This window comes from Lutra lutra, chromosome X, assembly GCF_902655055.1.
Source record: "Lutra lutra chromosome X, mLutLut1.2, whole genome shotgun sequence".
Lineage (NCBI taxonomy): Eukaryota > Metazoa > Chordata > Mammalia > Carnivora > Mustelidae > Lutra > Lutra lutra.
Window position 1 is genome coordinate 81,778,700 of NC_062296.1, and position 23,699 is coordinate 81,802,398.

At 41.0% G+C, this 23,699-nt stretch overlaps 1 protein-coding gene across 3 annotated transcripts in view; it reads right to left on the reverse strand.

Annotated features, from left to right (window-relative positions):
* PHEX (phosphate regulating endopeptidase X-linked) overlaps positions 1 to 23,699 on the reverse strand; it is a 213,444-nt gene that overhangs the window by 120,712 nt on the left and 69,033 nt on the right. For all 3 annotated transcript variants that reach the window (XM_047716507.1, XM_047716508.1, XM_047716509.1), the window contains 2 exons: positions 21,484 to 21,577; positions 18,709 to 18,837 (listed from right to left, as the gene is read on the reverse strand). In XM_047716507.1, coding sequence (XP_047572463.1) covers positions 18,709 to 18,837; positions 21,484 to 21,577 — 223 coding nt within the window. The remainder of the gene's footprint in view (positions 1 to 18,708; positions 18,838 to 21,483; positions 21,578 to 23,699) is intronic.

Sequence of the window (23,699 nt, forward strand, 5' to 3'; positions counted from 1 at the left end):
TTATTTTTTTTTTTTATATTTTTATTCATTTATTTGACAGAGAAAGACACAGCAAGAGAACACAAGCAGGGGGAGGGGGAGAGGGAGAAGCAGGCTCCCCGCCGAGCAGGCTCCATCCCAGGACCCTGGCATCATGACCTGACCCAAAGGCAGACACTTAAAGCCTGAACCACCCAGGGGCCCTTAGGCTGCTTATTTAAAGAGGGAAAGTAAGACAAAATCTGAATATAAAGGAGAAAACTGTAAAAGGTTAAGGGGGGCGGGGGGCGGATCTTTCTTTGGAAAAACATTTTACATGTGGTTGGTACTGGCTAAGATTAGGATAAATTTAAGTAAGTAAATGGGTTTTAATATCAAGAATAAACTGGTGTAAAATTAAAATTTTGTCTTTGTTAAAAGGACAAAGTTCTCCTGAACTACTGGTCTGCTCTTAAAAAGAAACTATAAACCAAACTTTTTCTTTGCCTTTAAAGTTATCTGCCTAGGAGCACCTGGGTGGTTCAGCTCTTTGAGCAACTGTCTTCAGATCAGGTCATGATCCTGGAATTTCTACAGCGAGTCCCCATCAGGCTCCCTGCTCAGTGGAAAGTCTGCTTCTCCCTCGGACCCTCTCCGGTCTCATGCGCGTGTGCGCGTGCGCTCTCTCTCTCTCTCTCTCTCTCAAATAATAAAATCTTTAAAAAAAAATAAAGTTATCTGCCTAGAGAACTAGCATTATGTGTTTTGTCAAAATAATTACCCTTGTTTATCAAGCCTTTGATTACTTAAGAAAACTGAGTCTTAATGTATAAAGAGCTAAATTTTGCTGGCAACTGCATAACATTCTGCATTTGCCTTTGAAGTCTTTTTATTGTCACTTTGGTTAAATGGATAATTATATATTGTTTCATAATAATCTGTGATCCTATTTAATCAAATGTACAAACACTTGAATACTTTTTGACATGCTTTCCAAAATCAAATTCTAAAATAAAGTCTTTTGGCCACAATCTGAGGTGTTACACAGACCGCATGGAACATTTCAAAGATTTTGTGAGACATTTAACTAATCAGGCTTATCTGGCATGTTAAATTACAGGAGAAGCATTGTCAAATAAGTGGTACTAAACCCTCTTAGATTTTATTTGTGTAGATGTGTTATTAAGTGTTCTAAAAATGGTATGAAAATTCCTAGAAATCCGATGTCCTGGTATGTTATTATGTTAAAGTGTTGTGTGTCACAGACGTAACCAAATTTCCTTGTCAACTGCATTGTAATGAACTCTAACCAGATCTCTGACCATGGACATTTTTCTATCTTATCATTTAGTTACTGATTTATTCTAATGCTGTTACAAGGTAACAAATGTACAATAAATGTACAAATGTACCTCATCTTCACTGAGACTCATAAAAAGAAGTCTGAGGACAAGTTTCTGATAAGCTTAAAATCATAAAACTTACCTATGTAAAAATTTCCAGAGCTAATGGAAAAACTGGATTGAAGCAGAACTGTAATGAAATGAGGAGGGTAACTAATTTTTTATGACTTTGTTTAAAACACTGCTGACTTTTGGTGGGGAACCTGGTGCCAAATCATTCATAGATGACCTGCTTCTGGGTTGGGGTTTCACACGAAGCAGAGCAACTCCCTCACTGTGATCTGTTGAAAGTCAGCCCTCGACACAAGCATTTGTTAAATAAATAAATAAATAAATAAATAAATAAAACCATTTATTAAAAAAAGTAAAATAAAAAATAAAACATTGCTGATTTTTTTAAAAAATGCTTTGTTTCTATAGATTTAAGGAAACTTTTCTCTTAAGCTAACTGACTTACAGCAGTTTGATAAAATACACTTTTGTCAACAAAATGAAACACTTCTCTTTTTCTCCTTAGCTGATCCCTCCAGAACTCAGAAGCTCAGGGAGTATTCTTCTATTTTCATGGCAACATAGATGCATAAGTTCAATAAGAATCCTTCTCCTTATGACATGATATAACTGGAAACATTGGTTATATTATCCAGGTTTTGACTGGAATGTCATATTTGAGAGAGACATGCACAGACTCAGATATGACCAGACAGCTTTAAGGAACTAAGGTTGACTTTATTGAATCAATAAAGCCCCTCGGGAAATGATAGCCCACTATCTAGCTTACTAGGTGAATAAAGAAGGTCACTTCCCAGCAGTTACAAAAACCTCAAGATATTGGGGGGAACCTCAGGAAAAGAGGAATTAACCCAAATCTACAGGCATTACAGGCAAAGTCTTATGGGGAGTATTTGGCTTGGCTTCTGGCCTCAAAAGGCTGTTAAAAGTTCAATGTAGAGACTCCTTATAAAAAGTTGCAGCAAAGCAAGTTAAAAAAAAAAAAAAAGAAAGAAAGAGAGAAAAGGAGAGGAAAAAAGCCTTGGCCATACTTGGTGGCTGAGTAATTCCAGACATCCAGAGCCCTGAAGACAAGGGTAACACCACAAAATACGGACTCATTTTCTACTCCACCTGCACTGGCCACACAGCTGCCACCCACACGGGCTGCAGCTCCCGATACCTGGCAAACAAATACAATAGCCTCCGGAAGTAAGTCTTTCTCTGAGGTGCCCACAAGTACATTTGGGGAGAAGCTTCCAGAGCAAGTCAAGGAGCACCTGTCCGTCTAGGAGACTGGAGAGACTGCATGAGAGGATCTGGATGCCAGGAAGGAGGCAATGGTTCGGGCAGAAGAAGTGGCTGCTAAGACTGCTGGGAAGCGGGAGAAACAGAAGTTCTGCATGAAGAAAGCAAGTAGCAGCTGGCAGCGAGCACTCTCATGTCTTCAGAAAACAGCAGCAGCACCCCTGAGGAGAAAAGAGCAGCAGTACCCCCGAGGAGACAGGTGAAAGTCCCAAAAGAAAGCAAAAGCCAAAGGCCTGAAAGGCTCCTCAGGACAAAGAAATGGAAATCCCAGCTGCCTCTGTCTCTTTCTCCAAACCCAAGAAAAAGAAATCTGTTCCCAAGGAGGAGATGGTTAGTGGTGATCTTGAAGAGAAGGCTGGCAGTGGAAGTCTTCCCAAGAGGAAGAAATCTTTCCCTGAAGAGGAACCAGTTAATGATCCTGAAGAGGCAGGAAGCAGGAGGGTCCCCAGAAAAAAAGAAAAAAGATTCTCTTTCAAAGAGGAGTTGCTCAGCAGCAGACCAGATGAGGCTGCTGGCAGCAAGAGCAGCAGCTCCAAGAAAAAAAGAAAGTTCCAGAAGCCATCCTGGGAAGATCAGGATGGACACTTCCCTGGTGGGGACATAATCCACGGTGACATTTCCCAACCCAATGCATCTCTTAGAGCCCAATAAAAATGAATTCACGGGACGCCTGGGTGGCTCAGTTGGTTAAGCAGCTGCCTTCGGCTCAGGTCATGATCCCAGCGTCCTGGGATCGAGTCCCACATCGGGCTCCTTGCTTGGCGGGGAGCCTGCTTCTCCCTCTGCCTCTGCCTGCCATTCTGTCTGCCTGTGCTCGCTCGCTCTCCTCTCTCTCTGACAAATAAATAAAATCTTAAAAAAAAAAAAATGAATTCACAAGAAAAAATGATAATAAAATTTAAAAGTCCTGGGGCACCTGGGTGGCTCTGTCATTTAAACGTCCAACTCTTGATATCATCTCAGGTCATGATCTTAGGGTCACAGGATCCAGCCCTGCACTGGGCTCAGCATGGGGCTTAGAATCTGCTTAAGATTCTCTCTCTCTCCCCCCTTGGCCCCTCCCCTCCTAAAAAAAAAAAGTCATAGGATCAACTGCTATTCTTCCTGCACTTATGTAAATGATCAGGCCAAGGTTTTTTGAAGCTAGGCTTTTCATAAATGAATATTAATTAGGCTATATTTGATAAACATGAGGGTGATTATACAGAGAAAATATGTTTCAATAATACTTTTGAATAAATATTAAATCCTAATACTAATCATTATAAACTCACCTAGATACTGATTCTTCCTAGTTTCCTCCAATGCCTGGCTACAACTCTCCAAACTTTAATGTTTTCCATGCTTCTCCCATCTTTGTGAGTTGAATTCATTTGAAAACTAAAATTGCCCTTTCTCCTAAAACCCTGCCAACAAGTAGGAATGATTTGACGCAAACTTCAGAGAAACCTCCAAAATCTCACACATAGGCAACCTTCGCACCTGTTGCTCTGTGGGCCTTTCAAAAAGATCACCACAGCTACTCAAGCTACAGACTAGAAAAATCAGACTATCACTGCCTGCTCTCACTCTAAAGATGCTTCAAGGTTGACATCTAGAAATCATCTCAACTACCTATCCTCAGACTCATTAACCATTGTCTTTGTATCCATACAAATGCCTCTCGTTTAATATCTGAATGGCTTGAACCATGGGCCTAACTTTGAGAACACAGCTGTATCATGGTCTCCTAAAATGAGTTTAATTTAACTGACCTATGGTCAGGCATACGAGACCGGTTCAACAAGATGGAACAACCTACCAACTAAAATTTTACTGTGTGAAACTTAAGGGAAGTTTTAGAGGAGGAAACTGTAGGGGCCAAGGCAGGCTGCCCCAAGATGGCCCACTCTGGCATGGCCATTATTTTGAATCACAAGCAATCAAAACCTAGCACAAACAGGGAAAGCTCTTTATCTCCCCCCTCAACTGTCTGCTTAAACCAAGAAGACATCTGTTTACAGAGATCCCCCTTTACCTAAGAAACTTACCTGCATAATGGGGCAACCTTTGTTATCTAAACGTCTCTCACCTTCCGCCAAATGATCTCCCTTCCCTTTATACCCTCAGACCCCCACCCCCATTCCTGAGCTCATATAAGCCTCACATTACTTGACTGTCTTTGGATTTTCATGGCTTTATGGATTCCCCATACTTATGAAAATAAATTTGATTTATTGCTGTGAACCTATCTCCTATCAATTTGATTCTTAGTCCAACAAGAAAGGCCTTAAAGGGCAGAGGAAATTCTTGCTCCCTTATATAAGTAAACTTAAGTGTTCTACCAATTTTAAATTGTTAGTTTTATGATTTCATAGCTCATGTGATATGATTTTTCAGACATGATTTCATATCTCATAAAACATATAGCAGATGTTCAATAAATACAAGTTGATTTATGCTTTTCAAGCCTCTGGTGGCATCTAGCAAAGAAATGAAATTGAATCTGAAATTGAATCAACTATCTTTCATATATGCTAATGTATAACAGCTCTTCAAGTAGTTATTCAAAATCAGGCTAATGGAAGTCAAATGACTTGGTAAGTTAGCCCAGTCCGTTCTGACAGGGATGATGCTAAATGGTACAGGACAGATGGCTAAAAATGGTTTAAAAGATACATACTGTGTATCTGGTAGAAATAATCATGGGCTGCTAGAGTTCTAAAAAAAAAAAAAAAGAAAGAAAGAAAAAGAAAAAAAACTTTAAGGTTGATTGTGCGCATTAATCTTTTTTTTTTATTGTGGGCATTAATCTTAAAATGATATAATTTTAAGAAAATTCTTAAAGCCATAATGTTGAATAGGTTTTCTGTTTTAAGGTGGATTTAGAAATGGTAAGTAGTATCTCACTTAATAAGATAGATTCAAAAGTCTCCGGTCTCCCCACTGGAGCAGAGCAGGACAGGTTCCCTTCAGCTGTTATCACTAGATTAGTGAATGTGAAAAATGGAAATCATTATCAATAATTTATGTTGTTAACCCTATAAGAAACTGGCTGAGGGAAGTTTCTAAAACTTCTCTTTCTGGTAATTGTCACCTGACTAAAAACAGACACATTGTATAAATCAATGTACTAATAAGTATTAAATATTTGTTATTTATACTGTAACTATTTATTAAAATGAGTCTGAATTGGCTGGTAAAAACAGAATAATGGCATGAAAGTAAGAAGTAAAGAAGAGACCCATACTGAAATGGGAGAAGGGGTTAAGCCAGAAAAACTAAGGATAGCTAGAAAATGCTGAGGTTTCTAGAAGCCAAGCAAGCTAATAAAACAAATCATACCAGTTTGTTGGGATTAACAAACTTGCATAGCTATTAAATATGTTGGCAAAAGAAAAAAGATTATTATTTGGGCCACAGACATGCTATAAAGCATGTTGGCCAGTGGTATAAGAGTTTCGCACATCCTTTTATGAAAAACCTTAAGACTTGGGTGGACATAATAAGGAGTAAGATCTTATTTACTGGATATAAACAGAAAGACTGTGTTCAAATTTTGTAACTTGTCTTTTCCAGTTTCCTACTTCCTGCTCTAAGAGGGAATGAAGCAGAGACCAGAAAAATATTGAGAAATCAACCAGTCTCATGAGGCCTAGCCTTTGGCTGTGGGTAAATTTCCCTCAGCAAGTAACTGCCTGGTCACTTCTAAAATTCAGCTCTGTTGGAAGATATAAATGGTTTTTTACAGTGAATGAATTTTCAGTACAGGGTCTTCTCAGTCCACAGGCCTGATCAGATCTGATCAACAAGACTATGGCCCATAATGTGGGACAAAGGCAACAATGTCCAATGTTATCCAAGACCAACAAGAAAGATGGGCCAAACATGTCATGGTCATGGCCACACACTCAAAGCCAGAAGTGAGGGTAGTGTCCACACTTTTTTCAAAAGAATTCCCTATGAGCTATCTAAATTACTTGTTTTGCCGGATTTCATTTTGCCAAAGGTTGCTTAAAAAGTATTGTCGGGACTGGGGTTAGATGATGACCTTTGTTGTAACAAGATTTAGCCCACAGGGAGTTGTGAAACCTGGATCTGTTCTAGGAATTATATTTGGCTCCTTGAGCTATTTCCTGAGACTCTCCTGTGAGCCAGATTTAGCATTAAATGATAGGGCAGGTTCCGGTGTGGCCAGGACACTAGTATTAAAAGGACCTTTTCCCAAGTGAAGGCTACTATAGTGGGTATGTGTAGAGGATAAGGAACAGCGGTAACCTTCAGGTACCTCCCTCCCTCTCACTCTTCCGAAGAGAAATTAGAAAGAAGAGATTTCAGTGCAGGGGAGCTGCCACGGTCTATGCCAGCACTTTGATGGTATGAATTCTCTCATTAGGATTCATCTTCGGCATGTCACATAGCAGTAACAGTGGCTAACAAGCACCGGGCACTTACCTGCACACCAGGCATCGTGCTAAGTCTTCTCTGTGGATTACCTCACTCGTCCTCCCCACAAACCTCAAGAAATCTTTGTATCCCTTATCTGTGACTCACTGTAATGATGGCTTTGATTCTATCCCCCTTCCTTTGTCCATACCCTCTGCTGTGTGACTGCGCCGTTCCTCTCACTAAAAACGCAGGCTCTGTTTCACCAGTCTGTCAATCCAGACCAGCCCTCTGGCTTGCTTTGGCCAACAGAATGCAGACCTGACATCATGCCAGTTCCGCGCCTGGGCCTCAGGAGGCCTCACGTGGTCCTGCCTGCCCACAGTTGCACCCCTGCCATCGCTATGAGAACACACCCAGGCGAGCCAGCTGAAGGAAGTGAGCCATCCCGATACCCTCTGCCAAAGCCAGCCTAGACCAGCCAAACCCCAGACGTTTGAGAAGCCCAGCCAAAGTAACCAGAGCTGCCCAGGGGCCCACCGACTGACTCCACACGCATCTGCAATAACTGCTCATTGGGGAAGGCCCCTGAGGTTTTGCGATTGATCGCTGCACAGCGTCACCGTAGCAGCAGAAACTGGTGCACCATTTATAAACCGGAAGACAGAGGCACAAAGATGGCAACTAACTCACCCCAACTAGTAAGAGTACAGCTGGGCTCTGAGATGCTAAAGCAACTCTGCAGGAAACTGGATGTAATTTCTATACAAGGCCAATATTTTAGAACTATATTAAAAAGCCATTGGAAACTCAAATCACTTTGGTTTGCCTTCCTTCGGACAGGTCTTCCGCAAAGAACCAAAGAAACTGATCTTGACATGATGGCTAATAGCCCTGACCAGACAAACAGAAATGGACATGGTGGTCAGAGAGGACAGGCTCGATTTCCAAGACTTGTGTTGAAGGGAACTTTATCTGTATCTGTGCAACGGCTGGACTGAGAGCAGCCCTCGTGAGTTAGCAGCAACAGCCATGGACGAAGAACCCCTCAGTATAAGGGTGTTGCTACAATGCGCAACACTGACTTTCATGTGACTTCTGCCACCAACATTAGAGTTACATCTCATTTATTCAACCACTGAGAGAAACGGTGAGCAGGGGAACTGGAGAACTTCAATATTAATGGCAGCACATCAATTCAATTATCTTGGCTCACTAATGAGGTGAACTCCTAGTATACGGAAGTTGCAAGTTCCAACTCCACCACTGCAGTTGGACCCATGAGGGTACTTAAGTGTCTGGCACCAGCTGCAGCAGTATGGGCTGGGAGGAGAAACCTGTTTTGGGGATAAACATTACTACCGGAATTGGTCACACAGAGCAGCTCAGAAAATCGGAAGATACTGTAGGTCATCTACGGCATTACTTGGGGCCATGAACAATGTCTTTACCAGAAAGGGAAAAAGAAATACGTCCCTAGAGTGCCGGTGAAATTATTGAATCGCTTTACACAGGAAATAAAGTCTTAATTCCTCACTTAATAAGGTCTAAACTCAAAGCATAATAAAAGATTAATTCCTCTTTAACTAGATTAACCTTCTGCATACAGAATATTTTCACGTATAAGTATTACGTATGTTTTAACAATATAGTAATGTTTTAAATGTTTTAAAATTTTAGTAATTTTTTTGGTTTTTTGTTGTTTTTTTTTCCTTTAGAACTATTTATTTATTTATTTATTTGATAGAGAGAGACAGACATAGCGAGAGAGGAGCCACAAGCAGGGGGAGTGAGAGAGGGAGAAGCAGGGTTCCCACCAACCAGGGAGCCCAATGCAGGGCTTGATCCCAGGATCCTGGGATCATGACCTGAGCAGAAAGCAGACGCTTAACGACTGAGCCACTCAGGTGTCCCAAAAATTTAGTAAGTGACTTTAGCTTTGATTTGAGAATTGACCAAGACTCTTTTCTTGACCAAATCATAGTCGGGTTCCTCTAAGCCCTCTTCTTGACTAGGCCTTGACCTTGGCCCCCATCCTGTCCTTGCCAAGCCTGTGTAGCCCAGTGTTAGCAAGAATCCCAGTCAGTCAGTCACTCGTCTAGAGAGAATCCCCTACCCTTGGTATCAGAGCATCCTCTGTATCTGATCAAATCCCCCCTCCCCCACCCTTGCCATCTGATCACACTAGCCTGCCTTCAGCAAAAGCCCCCTCACCTCTGAGGTCTCATCCTAGCAGTTTTCCATCCACTGACTCCATGGCTCTGTTTGTTGGACGTAAGTCCCCATTGGTCTTTCCTCTGTTCAGAGTTGAGCCCAATCTCTCTCACCTACTGTGATTAGTCCTTGCATTTTCTACAACAGTACTGAATAAATTCTTCCTCACCATTTAAAAAAGTATAAGAACAATTTTTTTCTTTAACAGGGTTCATTCTGTAACAAAAACATAGAAAATACGCGGTACCAACAAAAACGTGCCTATTGGTATTGGTAGAGCTGAGATACATGAATAAAGATAAGTAGAATTTGGGAACACAGTGACTGTAATGAAATGAAGTGACATGGTTTCAGACCAGAAGAACTTAGCACAGCCAAAATGTTCAAATGTGAAACTAACTTCACTGAATTTTCTAGAAACTACAGTTAAAGCTGAAAGATCTGTTTTTTGGGGGTTTTTTGCATTAACACTTAATAGAAAATTGTTCTTTAAGGTACACGCTCACATTTCTGTCTTGTTAACTAAAGAATTACGAACATTTTTAAAAAGCATTTTTTGATGAGAATGCTTACAGAGCCTTGGGTCACCATTCCAAACATCAGGGAACACTCCTCAGACTGACATATGTAGAAAATGCTTAAAATTGAGCTCACTGTGTAGACTGGACCAAAGATATACCTAGAAAAGTTGCTCTTGGATGAAGTCTCTGATAGCATCTGAATCAGCTCATTTCTTATTATTTTCCTCTTTCTTCTGAAAATTACATGAACATGAAAATGTGATGTCAACTGGCTGGACCTGAATTAAGCTTTTACTGTATTTATCTTTAAAATATTGAAGTATTAGAAGCAAAACCTATTCCAATTATTTCCTATCTCTAAAACACTAAGAAATAAACACGTGCCTTTTATTTTTATAAGATCTTAATATTGGAATAAATAATATCCTGATAAGGGTAAACTAATTATAAAACAAGCCACTTAGAATTCCTCTCACTGGGGCACCTGGGTGGCTCAGTCAGTTAAGCATCTGACTCATGACTGACTCACGATTTCCGCTCAGGTCATGATCTCATGGGTCCTGAGATTGAGCCCCATGCTGTGCTCGATGCTCAGCAGGGAGTCTGCCTGAAGATTCTCACTGCCTCTCCCTTTGCCCCTGCCCACTCACAAGTTCATTCTTTCTCTCTAAAATAAATAAATCCTTAAAAAAAAAAAAAAGAAGATGAAGTCTCCTCATCTTGACTGGTTTCCTCATTCCAGATATAAAATCAGTGAAGATTTGAGGGTTGTTTTGTTTTGTTTTTCACTGAGAAGCAGGGGAACAAAGCACGAGTTTAAAGCTAGATTGTCTGGGCATGAACATCACCTGAACCATTTTAAGCTGTCTGATCTTTGGATTACTTAAACTCTTTGAGCCTCGGTTTGCTCATCTGGAAGATGGGCGGGCAATAAAAGCAGATATAGGACCATGATGAGTATCAAATGAGTTAACACGTTAAACACACTTAGAAGAGTACCAGATATCCAGTTAAACCTCAGTAAAATCAGCTATTTTATTATTATTGCCAGATTATTAAAGCATAAAACCCTTACCGCTGTAGTCACAGTAGGCCCATGCTGACCACCCCTTCCCTTCCTGGCTATTGTTGGTATCTTCACCTACCCTCCATGGATGCAGATACTTACATGGGCATTTAATGATATGTTTTAGATATAAATCATCATCAATAATTTTTAAAAGGGAGGGGCACCTGGCTGGCTCAGTCAGTAGAGTGTGCAAGTCTTGATCTCAGGGTCACGCTTTCGAGCCCTATGTTAGAAGTAGAGTTTACTTTAAAAATAGTAACAGAGGTGTCTGGGTGGCTCAGTTGGTTGGGCATCTGACTCTTGATTTTGGCTCAGGTCCTGGTCTCAGGGTTCTGGGATAGAGCCTCACAGCAGGCTCTGGCTCAGCACAGAGTTGGCTTGTCCTTCTTCCTCTGCTCCTCCCCCTGCTCACATGCTCCCACATGCATGTGTGCACTCTCTCTCAAATAAAAATTCAAAAATGTCTTTAAATTAATAATAATTTTATAAAAAGAAAATGGAGGGGCACCTGGATGGTTCAGTTGGTTAAAGCCTCTACCTTCACTCAGGTCATGATCCCAGGGTCCTGGGATCGAGCCCCTCATCAGGCTCTCTGCTCAGCAGGGAGCCGGCTCCCTGACACCTCTGCCTGCCTCTCTGCCTACTTGTGATCTCTGTCAAAAAACAAATAAAATCTAAAAAAAAAAAAAAAAAAGAAAATGGAAAAGCAAAATATCAAGTAATACTCCAGACATCCTTCCTCCCCCTACCCACAAACACACCCCTAGTCTTCCCCTGTCATTTAGGTCATGAGCATTTAGATCAGAGTTTGTTACCATGGGACAAGAGCATCATCTCTGTTTATAGCAACAATACATCATGTATTCTTTGAGGAGTCCCACTTTCCTGTGTAAAACTTTCCACAAAAGCAACTTGTTAGTGTTTAGATAATACACTGTATTTTAAAATTATACATGGTCTTCTAAATAAGATTTAAGAAACTAAAGAAGATCTCTACTAAACAAGGTCCTGATTTTTGTTTCTGAAGACTGAGGGGAGAGAGAGAATATTAGTGTAAAGGACACAGAATGGTATCCCCAGGACATATTTCATTTAGCCTCCAAAGTATTGACCAAGATTTAAAATATGGGAGATTCCACATAAAAATCCCTATTTCTGAATTCTCTCTCAAAAAAAAAAAAAAAAAAAAAAGAGAGAGACATGGTTTCACACACACACACACATCAGAAACCTAGCAAGGCAGGCATTCTGCATGAATATAGTCTGAGCTGAATCCTGAGTAACATACTCATTCTTATTCACCACTACTGTGTCCCAGGCACCAAGTTCCAGAGGCAATTTCCTCTCATCATTGCACTTGCCCTGGCTTTTGCTGATACCTAGCCAGCTTTATTTCTGTATGTTATTTAATGTTATTGCCTGTGAGGGTATCTGATCTTGGAACCCCTGGCTTTCAGCTTGACCAAGACCTTTGCAACTTCAAGGCACTGAATGCCTTTAAATTGTAGACTCCTCTCCATCCAGCCTATGAGCCAATGAGAAGCAAGATTCCCAGGTGCTAACTGCAGAGAAGCATCTGGAATTTATCTCCTTTAACCTGGTACACCAGGGAACCTGAAACACCCTCACCAAGTAGCAGCCTGACTCCAGCTCCAAATCCTGGTTCCCAAGCCATGAATCCTGGTATTGTTTGGTCCTTCTCCCCTGATATTAGAGCCCCCCATGAAACCCAGTTGGTCAGGGACCGATGATCCTGCCCTCCCAAACCTGGCTATGAGCACGATCTCACCCAGGGACTAAGTCCCCAGCACACAGAGCTCAACAGATCCCTCTTCAAGTCTTTAAATGGGCGCTATCCAATATGGTAACTGCACGTCCAAAATGGTAGCCACAGTGGCAAAGGAACACTTGAAACGTGGCTAATCTGAAGTGAGCTATCCTGTAAGTATAAAATAGACATGAAATTCCAAAGATTTAGCTTGAAATAAAGCATATAAACTATCACATTAATAATTTTTATATTTACTACTTGTTGAAATGATAACATTTTGAACATACTTAGTTGAACAAAATATATTAATTTCACCTGTTTCCTTTTACTTTTTTTTAAAGATTTTATTTACTTATTTAACAGAGAGTGAGCAAGCAAGCACAAGTAGGCAGAGCGGCAGGCAGAGGGAGAGGAGAAGTGGGCTCCATGGAGAGCCCGATGTGGAACTCAATCCCAGGGCCCTGGGATCACGACCTGAGCCAAAGGCAGACCCTTAACCGACTGAAACACCCAGGTGCCCCTTCCTTTTACTTTTTTAATGAGGCTGCTAGAAAATGTAAAATTACATGCATGGTTTATGTTCAAGTTCTTTTGGATAGTGCCACTCTAGGTAACAAAGACAACTAGAGTTCTGCAACTGCTCTCACTCCACTGGCCTGGCCTACAGCCAGTCCCACATGGGTTAAGGCCCTACCCCGGTATCAAAAACCACAAGAGTCTTCCATATGCATCTTTAGGGGGCTTTGCGCTGAAGAACTCTCCTTTTTTACATGCTATTCCCTCCCATTTCTAATTAAATCTGTAAAACTCCTGTAGTTATGTGTAAGTAAAATAGTATGAACGTATATTTGTGTCTGTGTGTGTGTGTTCATGTGTGCACGTGCGCACATGTGCTCACATGCACACCTGCTTATGGGAAGTGGAAAAGAAATCGCAACTTTGAATTGTGTGTTTTCCCCAGTGAAAAGGAAGAGATCCCTGGTTGATGGGGGGCTTACTCCTCTACAAAGGAAACCTCAAAGGGAACTACTCTCTCCTTTCCTCTATAACAAACGACGCCAAGCAGAGGTAGTTGGGCCAAATCCGCCATTAAGAGACTATACAAAGAAAAAAAGAGAGAGAGAGAGACTATAGAAAGGGTTACTGAGGAGAAGCAGGAAGCCCTTTGGAAGAACCTAAATACCAGTTGTCAAAGGAAAACTAATCAGTTCGTGGGAGAAAAAATAACAAGAGGCCTGGAGACCCCTACCCAGGGTTTGACAAAGTCCTTTTAAACCAATCTGAACAAGGAAGTTTTTCAATGGTTTGAAAAAACTTAAGCAATTACTCACACTAAAGCAACAGGCTTTGGTAAACAAAGTACCGGTGTCCCAGTCAACAGCCTACCCTGCTCACACGAATCGCCAGGGTTGGGCTTCTGGTGGAAACTGTTTGCAAGAAAATGAGTGCTGCAAAGGCCTTGCTACTCCAGGTGTGGTCCCGGGATCAGCAGCATCAGCACCACTTGGGAACTTGTTATGCAAGTTCTCGGTCCTAACCCAGATCTAAGTTAAAAAGATCCTTTGTAAAATGCAGTGCGATTTTGCATTTTTACAAGAAGAGCCTCGTTTGATTTGTGTATACATTCAAGTCTGACAAGCACCTGAAATTTAACCTTCTGAATGTACTCATCTGCTTAGCAATTTTTTTGTAAATAAAACAACGGCAGCCTTCCTTCGGAGTTAGAGTCTCTGGAATTTGTCCCACTGGGGATCTTTCTGGTTTTCTTTTTCTTTGGGCTGTAGTTAATAATACAGAATGTTTTTCAAGTAAATCAGTGGTTCCAGGTGGTTCTTGGATGAGAGCCCTGTAGCAAGGCTATAAAAAGTCAGATATTTCTCTTATAAGTTTCCAACTTAAGTATTCCCTGAGGCTTAAGGGAGGAAAACAATTTTATGTAAAATAGATGATTATCTGTGTAACTATCCCACTACTTCCAAGTCCCATGTATATCAAAATAAGGGGAGGGGGAACTGCCAAAATCAACTTTATTTTAGAATATTACACCCTAACACATGAAAAGGGGACTTTCACACCAAAACTGAGAAAAACAAATTAATCCACATACCTTTCATATTACTTAAAATTCTTCTACTGCCAAAAAAAACCACACACACACACAAAAACAAAAAAAACTTCTGCTATGCCTTAATTGTTTTTATATCCTTCCCAAAGCTTATAATGTTACCACTGTGATTATCTGATAAATTCTCAATCCATTTACTCTAAGCAAAGAGTGAAAGAAAACACGCAATAGGAATATTGAGCATTCTGAAATAAGACATTAATTCTCCAGTGGAATTATTTGCAAGAAGGGGAATTGCAGGTTCAAATACAGTCTCGAGCTTGGCAGAAAATTCCCCGAAGCATAAAAAAGGGGGGGGAACCCAGGTAAATATACTTAGATTTAAGGTATTCCAGCAAAAACTTCAGCAAATACATAGTTATGTGTTACCTACTGTAGGGGCCAAGGTCTAACTGCCCCAAGATGGGCCACCTTGGCAAGATTATTTTGAGTCAAAAGCAAACAAAACCCAGCAAATTCAGGAAAAGTTCCTTACCTCCCGCTCAGCTGCCTACATTTACACTGGTAAGCCGAGCCTGTGCCTGAGGAAGAGAGCTATTAACAGAGATTCCTCTGTACCTAAGTAATCTATGGGCATAGCAGGGCCAGCTCGTTTTTCCAAACATCTTCTCTCACCTTCCTGCAAATGGTCTTCTTCCCCTTTGTATCCTCACACCTGCCCCTTTCTCCCGAGCTCAGGAGCTCATGTAAGCTTCATGGTGCCAGTCTTTAAAATTTCATGTCTGTGTGGATTCTCTATATGCACAAAGCTAAATTTGGTTTTGTCCTGTTGATCCGTCTCATGTCAATTTGATTCTTTGTCCAGCCAAAAGGACCCTGAGGGAGCCTAGGTGGCTCAGTTGGTTAATCGTAGGACTCTTGATGTTGGCGCAGGTCATGATCTCAAGGACATGAGATCAAGCCCTGCTTTGGGCTCCCTGCTCAATGTGGAGTCTGCTTGAGATTCTCTCTTTCTCCCTCTGCCCCTTCCCCTGCTTATGTGCACACATGCGCTCTCTCTTTCAAATAAATAAAATCTTCAAAAAAAAAAAAAAAGGACTTTGAAGGGTATAGGAAATTCTTCCTCCCCCACAGTATTAACACATAAAACCAAACAGTTCATACTATGTAGCAGCGCATAATACCAATTACTTGAATTATCGTGATGTAACAGACTTTACATGTTTGCCTTTAAGATCAGTGATTGTTGAGCACCCGCATCCAAGCTGCTCATATATTCTCATCTGAATGACTACAACAGATCATTATTAGTGAAATATACCTAGAATATATCTCTTGGGCATACTGATTATTTGGGACGGATTATTTTTGAGAAGTTACAGACACAGGGAACCCTATCAAAACAGAGTCCAAGCTACCCTTTTGTGAGAGAAATTAACATTTAGGAGGGAAATCTCCCTTACAAGGGTGTCTTCCTCCCTGTATCAGGAAAAGGAGGATGACTCTCATCTCTAGAAACTCTGATCAATGGAGAAGAGCATGGACTTAAAACTGCATAATAACCTTATCTTTTGTCTACTGTGCTTTTCCTGGTAACCTCCCAACACTGGCCTGCCCACCCCCGTGCCCCCGTATTCTCATCTGCTTTTTTCCTTAGCTGGGGATGGTAATTAAGGTGGTGGCCTGGACCACTTCTGGGAGTTCCTCGGTTTTTCTGAGTCTCTCCCTTGTATACAGGAGGTATATGCCTTATTAAACTTGTTTGGTTTTCTCTTGTTAATCTGTCTTTTTACCACAGTGGGATCTCAAGAACCTGGAAGGGTAGAGGGAGATTATTTTTCCTGCCCTATATTAGTTAATTATGTCTAGATATTTTGCTTCATGACATTCATAAACCATAATTCATCACAAAGAAAATAACACACCAAAAAATCCCCACCATGGCTAAATCCAAGTTCCTAATTCAAAATACACTCTCTCCTCCCATGCAGCAGAAACAAATGAAGAACACACTGTGAGGGTGAGGAGTCTTTCCATTCATGACCTTCAACCTCATCTACACCATTACTGCCTCCGGGTAACCATGTTTCCTCAGTTTACTCACTCTCCCACTCCCCTGGACAACTATTTCACACCTTCTCCTCTCTCTTCCAACCTTGAACCCCAACCTCTATCCTCAAGCCAAGATTCATACCTACTGCCTCCTTGACATCTTCACAACTGCAAGTCTGATAACCTGTCAAGTTCAACATGGCCACAACTAACTTCCTGATCCCTCCCAAACCCAAATCTGGTTTCCACAGCATTCCTCTTCTCAGTTAACAGCAACTTCATGCTTCCACTGAAATCAGACTCAAAGCTCTCAGTCTCAGATCCCTCACTCAATCTGTCAGCAAATTATGTTGGTTCTACTTCAGAATCCAACCCCTTTTCACAACTTCGACTGCTACCAACTGGTCCAAGCTACCATCATCTCTCACCTGGTCCCTCCAATGGTCTTTCTTTGTTTTGCTTTGTTTTAAGTAGGCTCCACACCCAGCATGGAGTGCAGTGCAGGGCTTGAACTCACAACCCTGAGATCAAGACCCGAGCTGAGATCAAGAGCTGGATGCTTAACTGACTAAACGCCCCAGGTGCCCCTTTCGTTCAACAGTCTTCTAATTAATCTCCCTGATTCTGTCCTTGACTCCCTCCAGTCTCTTCTCAACACAGCAGCACGGTGATCCTTTCAACATAAGTCAGGTCACATCAAGCCTCCTCTCAAAAGCCCACATTAGCTCCCTACTGCACTCAGGATAAAAATCCACAATGGCCCATAAGACCTTACAAAATGCCACCATCTCTATTATTGCTCTGACTGCAGCACCTACTTCTTACACTTACTCACTCCGTTCCAGCCACATGGGCCTCCCTGCTATTGTTTGAGTGCTCCAGCCCCATCCCAGCCATAGGACTTTTTGCACTAGCTATTCCTTCAGTCTGGAACACTCTTCCCCCAGATAGCTGCCGTATCTAATTCTCTCACATCCTTCAAATCTTTGTTAAATGTCATCCTCACAGTGAAGCTTTCCTTGACCACCCTAATGAATCCTATAACCTGCCCCAAACACCCTCACCTTATAGCATTCCCAATTCCTTTATACCTTGATCTCCTTTTTTCTTTTTTCCAGGGTCCTTACTATCTTGCAACATACTTGTCTGTCCCCCCGCCCAATAGAATGTCAACTCAATGAGGTCAGGGACCTTTTTTCCTATTCTCGGCCGTTTCCCAGGTGCCTGGAACAGTGCCTGGCATATAACAGGTGTTCAACAAGTATTTGTTGAGTAAATTAATGAAACTAAACCTCATGTTTTATTAGCAGATAGATCTGGCTGGGCCATTAATGCCATTATGGCAACTACAAATTACCACAGATCATAGGTACAGGAAAGCTCATTACATTGCTCACTCCATTTTTGTATATGCTTAAGGAATTCCCAAAATAAAAGGATTTCTTTTTAGGTTAACAACAAAAAATAGACACACAGTATTGTCTCTGAAATAAATGTCACACCTCTGAAGTTTCCAGAACACAGCATAAGTAGAAAAAAAAACCTTGTGTTTTATTTCTATTTCTAAACCATTTAATAGTTATTAACTATATTACAAATCTCTTTGTCTCAGGGTCTCCAGCTTCCTCATCTCTAAAACAAAGAGGCTCTACCTTTTGTAATTACAAAGTCCAATATCTATTCATAAAATTTTCTAGGCCCTCTTTGTTCCTAAGCATCAACTTTACAAATTTAACTTCTACAGGAGAAATTCAGACACTGGTGACATAACATCATGCTTCTTTTCTCACTTCTAAGTTGTCTTACCTTTCAAGACTATATTCTAGGTTTGAATTTGTAGTTAATGTTGTACTGCAGGAATTTCTCTCTGAAGCTGAACTATTATTCTATCTAGGTTCATCACTCTCAGAGCTGCTATGGGCCTGCTGGCCATGCCCACTTCTGACCCGGCAGACTGCCATGGCTCTTACCAGTGGGGGAGCAGAACTTACCATCTCCTTTTTGTCTTCCTGGAAGTGCACATCCACAAACATTTTCCCAACAACATAAGGGAGGGCACTTTCGATAAAGTTTACACATTTGTCCCATTGAGGCAATAGAGTTGTGGTTCCCTGAATTACCTGTGGGAGACAATTGATCCAGATTGAGGTTCACTTGGATGAAACCTATGGCTGAAAATAAAATTCACACAGCCTGAGGAAAACAGGCTACAAAACATCGCACACCCCAACCCATATACATGGTCTCATGGTGAAGCTGACAGTGAAATCAGACGAAGAAATAAATTCTGCTTGTTCCTAGTTAGACTTAAAACTGAATGAAAATATTTTGATGGTAGAAAATAATGTATTTATCCTTTCCTTTCAATTTTCCCCATTAAATGAAGGATTAGGAGAATGGCACAGTTTTTTTCAGTTAGCAGGGAAATGAGTGGATGCTGTACCATCCAAGTGTCTAGACAGCCTTTAATAGCTATTGGTAGGGGTGCCTGGGTGGCTCAGTGGGTTAGAGCCTCTGCCTTCAGCTCGGGTCATGATCTCAGGGTCCTGGGATCGAGCCCCGCATCGGGCTCTCTGCTCAGCGGGGAGGCTGCTCCCCCGCCCTGCCTGCCTCTCTGCCTACTTGTGATCTCTGTCTATCAAACAAATAAATAAAATCTTTAAAAAAATAGCTATTGGTAACTGAAGTTCCACTAGGAAAGGTCTAGTATCAATGGATGATCAAAGTTCCTGCCCGGCGAGGGTTTCCTTCCTCTGGGTAGTACACTCACAAGTCCAAGAACAACATAGCCCATGTGAACGACCCAAGAGGCATATTTAGCAAAGGACACACCCACAACAAATTAAAAAGAAAAAAAAAGATGAAAATGTTTTTCCCATCTGTCCCAATTAAGCCATTATAGGAAAACATTTACAAACAAGTGAGGGGGCTCCAAAGCAGGACTTGGAAGGCTCAAAGGTTTACTCTTGGTGATGAAAGCAAAGAAATAAATAGTGTTTAAAATGCCCTTGGAGGATGGAAGTTCAGCACTCAAAACGCAAACTGAAGGCAAGCGGCAAGGCAGGGAGGCCCTGAGCACGGTGGCTGTGTGGCCTGCACCACGTTAGCCCCAGGCTGCGGGTGACGCGAGCTTAATGCTTAGATCCATCTCTCCGTCCTTCCCCCTGCTTTCTGGCAACACAACCCCTCACAGAGAGAAGAGATCGATGTATTTTTTAAATCTCTAGAGAGGGAGATCCTACAACTGTCTTGGCAACTCCATGTTATATTTAGCTCTTTACACTGAAGAAACATCCCCTCCTCATACCCAACCCGCCAATTTTCACACAATACTTCTTACACCGTTCTCTCTTATTCTCTTCACAGTAGGGCTGAAAAGCAGGGGGTACTATCTTTTACGTGATCCACAGGAGTTAAAAATACACATGCATATATATAAACATAAATATATATATATATACACATATATATAACATACGTATATATAGGCACATATAAAAATATTTATATATTTAAATAAAATCTACTTGTTTTGTAACTTAACCTTTTGATATGACCACAATACATATGGCTGTTTTATGGTGTTCTCTATAAAACTCAATAATCTAGTGACTTTGAGAGCCAAAATGTGTCCAAAATAACTGTGCTACTGCTCAATAGTAATGACCCACCAAAAATTCCTGTATTTACCTGTTTCTCTAATAACCGAAACATCTGTTAAATGAAAGCACTCTTATAAAATGTCTTTCCCTTCTAGTTGAGAGAAAAATACATTTAAAATACCTTTTAAAAGTCACACAATATTTAAAATGCAAAAAAAAAAAAAAAAAAAAACCAAACAGAAAACCATTAGGTCCTTAATAATGGGAAAATTACTCAGACAAAAGTTTGTGAAACAAAGGCAAAATAACGCCTGTGTAAGTGAGGGAGTGAAGCGAAAATTAAAGAACCAAGTGAGGGGGAAAGAAGCAAAATGTTTGAGGCAGCTGAGCTGGGTTCCCCGGGGAGACTAGATTTAGGCCTCTTTGGCCTAGCAGCATTGGGATAAATTCAAAGACTGAATGCAAGTCAAGATAAAGACAAAATTCTACCCCTAAATTAAGATGAAACTTTATCATCTAATATGTGTATTATGCTTATTTTGAATATTTGTAATACTGAAAATGAAAAATAGTTACAAATATATCACTAAGATACATTTGAACTATAATTACAGTGACCCAGTTAAAAACACTGGGGAAAACGGGAATAGGTCGATAAGAGGGAGTGAAAACAAGATGTCAGTCCCAAATATTGCCCCAAATATCTTTATATGGCCTCATCAAAGTATAGCTTGGGTGTAGTTTACAGAACATAAGGTTTCACTTAATAAAAATAAATAAATAGGGACGCCTGGGTGGCTCAGTTGGTTAAGCGGCTGCCTTCGGCTCAGGTCATGGTCCCAGCGTCCTGGGATCGAGTCCCGCATCGGGCTCCTTGCTCATCAGGGAGCCTGCTTCTCCCTCTGCCTCTGCCTGCCGTTCTGTCTGCCTGTGCTTGCTCTCTCTCCCTCTCTCTCTCTGACAAATAAATAAAATCTTTAAAAAAATAAAAATAAAAATAAAATAAAAATAAATAAATAAATAAATAAAAGAGTAGAGTTTTGGCTGCAAAACTCCCTCTGTCCCATCCCTAAAGATGATTTTTATTGGATTAGTCAATATACAGACTGTTCCAGCATGTAAAGTTATCCAGTGATGTAACACTGCAATCTTCTTCAAACTTACCCGTGAGAATTCAAGCCACCTATACTGAAAGCGCCTGCTAAGGTTTGGAATTCTGGAATAAACCATCCTCCACACCAAATAGTTGGCAATGGTCCTGTTAGCAGAGAGAAATGTGCATTTATTACAATCAGGTTGATACCTGATACTCCACAGAACACCCTGGGGAAAACTGCTCGCCGAGCTCCATGGAGGGACCTCTGCTCATAGAAAACTGTAGAACTTGCACTTGAGAAATGATATAAGATGATACAGTGTCAATAAGCTCAATCAAACTGGCTTGCTTTTCACCACTTAATACAGGGAGATGAAATGAAGATTCCAGCCCAAGGCCTTAAGCGTCAACATTTTGCTTTCCCTCTCAGGGCATGGAATCCACTGTTGAGCCTAGACTTTTCTATCTAGAAACTGTCCATACACTGGAATTATTAGGTGACCTCAAAAATGCAGATGAATTCTTACTTTTGGGAACAAACATTAATATATTGGCCAATACCAATTATCTAGATTTGCACCTTGATTCTATACTTATATGAGCTTGAGTTTGTCACTTAAACTTGCTGATTTTATGTTTTCTTATCATACAACGAGGATGATCACTAACTTATAGGTTTACTGTGAGGTTCAAGTAAGTAATAGAACCCTTAATAAAGAGTAAATTCCAGATTTTTTATTGTCATTATTTCCAAACATATGAACAAGCCCATATACTCAGGTAGTGCCCATAACAGATATTTTTAAAAATCCATTACCTTTTGTTAACTGTTGCCTTTTTCTATAAGCAAAAGATGTCCTGACCTCAGAAGGATGTGTGATCTAATTTCTAACTCAATAGGGACGATGAATTTTTAATGACCCATCCCCTCGCAGTTGTGCCATTACCATCATGGCTAATAATACACATTCCTGAGATGACTCTTGGGTCATCCAGCCATGTTAGATCCATGTGACATGAAGATGGCATCTGGCCCATTAAGAAAAACCAACTCTCTTACCCTAAAACCCAGCAATCGCACTACTGGGTATTTAACCTGAAGATACAAATATAGTGATCCAAAGGGGTATTGGCACCCGAATGCTTATAGTGGCAATGTCCACAACAGCCCAACTATGGAAAGAATCTAGATGTCCATCAACAGATGAATGGATGAAGATACATGTGATATGTGATAAAATATATGTGATGGAATACTATGCAGCCATTAAAAGAAATGAAATCTTGCCTTTGCAACAACATGGATGGAACTAGAAGGTATGCTAAGCGAAATAAGTCAATCAGAAAAAGACAATTATCATATGATCTCTCTGATATGAGAAATTTGAGAGGCAGGGTGGTAGGTCGTGGCGGGGCAGGGAGGGGAAAAAAATGAAACAAGATGTGACTGGGGAGGGAGACAAACCATAAGAGACTCTTAATCTCATGGAAGGAACTGAGGGCTGCTGGGGGCGTGGAGAGGGATAGGGTGGCTGGGTGATGGACATTCGGGAGGGTGTGTGCTATGGTGAGTGCTGTGAACTGTGTAAGATTGATGATTCATAGACCTGTACCCCTGAAACAAATAATATATTATATGTTAATTTTTAAAAGAGGGGAGGGACTCCTGGGTGGCTCAGTTGGTTGGGTGGCTGGCGGCCTTCAGCTCGGGTCATGGTCCCAGGATCCTGGGATCGAGTCTCACACTGGGCTCCCTGCTTGGTGGGGAGCCTGCTTCTCCCTCTCACTCTGCTGCTCTCCCTACTTGTGCACTCTCTCGCTCTCTGTGTCAAATGCATAAATAAAATCTTTAAAAATAAAATAAAGTAAGACTGGGGCGCCTGGGTGGCTCAGTTGGTTAAGCAACTGCCTTCGGCTCAGGTCATGATCCTGGAGTCCTGGGATCGAGTCCCACATCGGACTCCCTGCTCGGCAGGGAGTCTGCTTCTCCCGCTGATCTCTCTCTCCTCTCATGCTCTCTCTCTCTCTCTCAAATAAATAAATAAAATCATTTAAAAAAATAATAAAGTAAGACAGAACAACCAACTCTCATTTGCATGGCGCTCTAACCCAGTGGATGTACACTCTCAGCAATTAAATACATTCCAGTGTATTCATCCAGTATTTGTACAGCTATTTTAACTTATATAGAGATATACTAATGTACTAACATATTAGGAATGCTTTTAACAAATACAGAAATAGGAGTTTCAAAAGATAAAATGAAACAAAGATATTTTTAAAA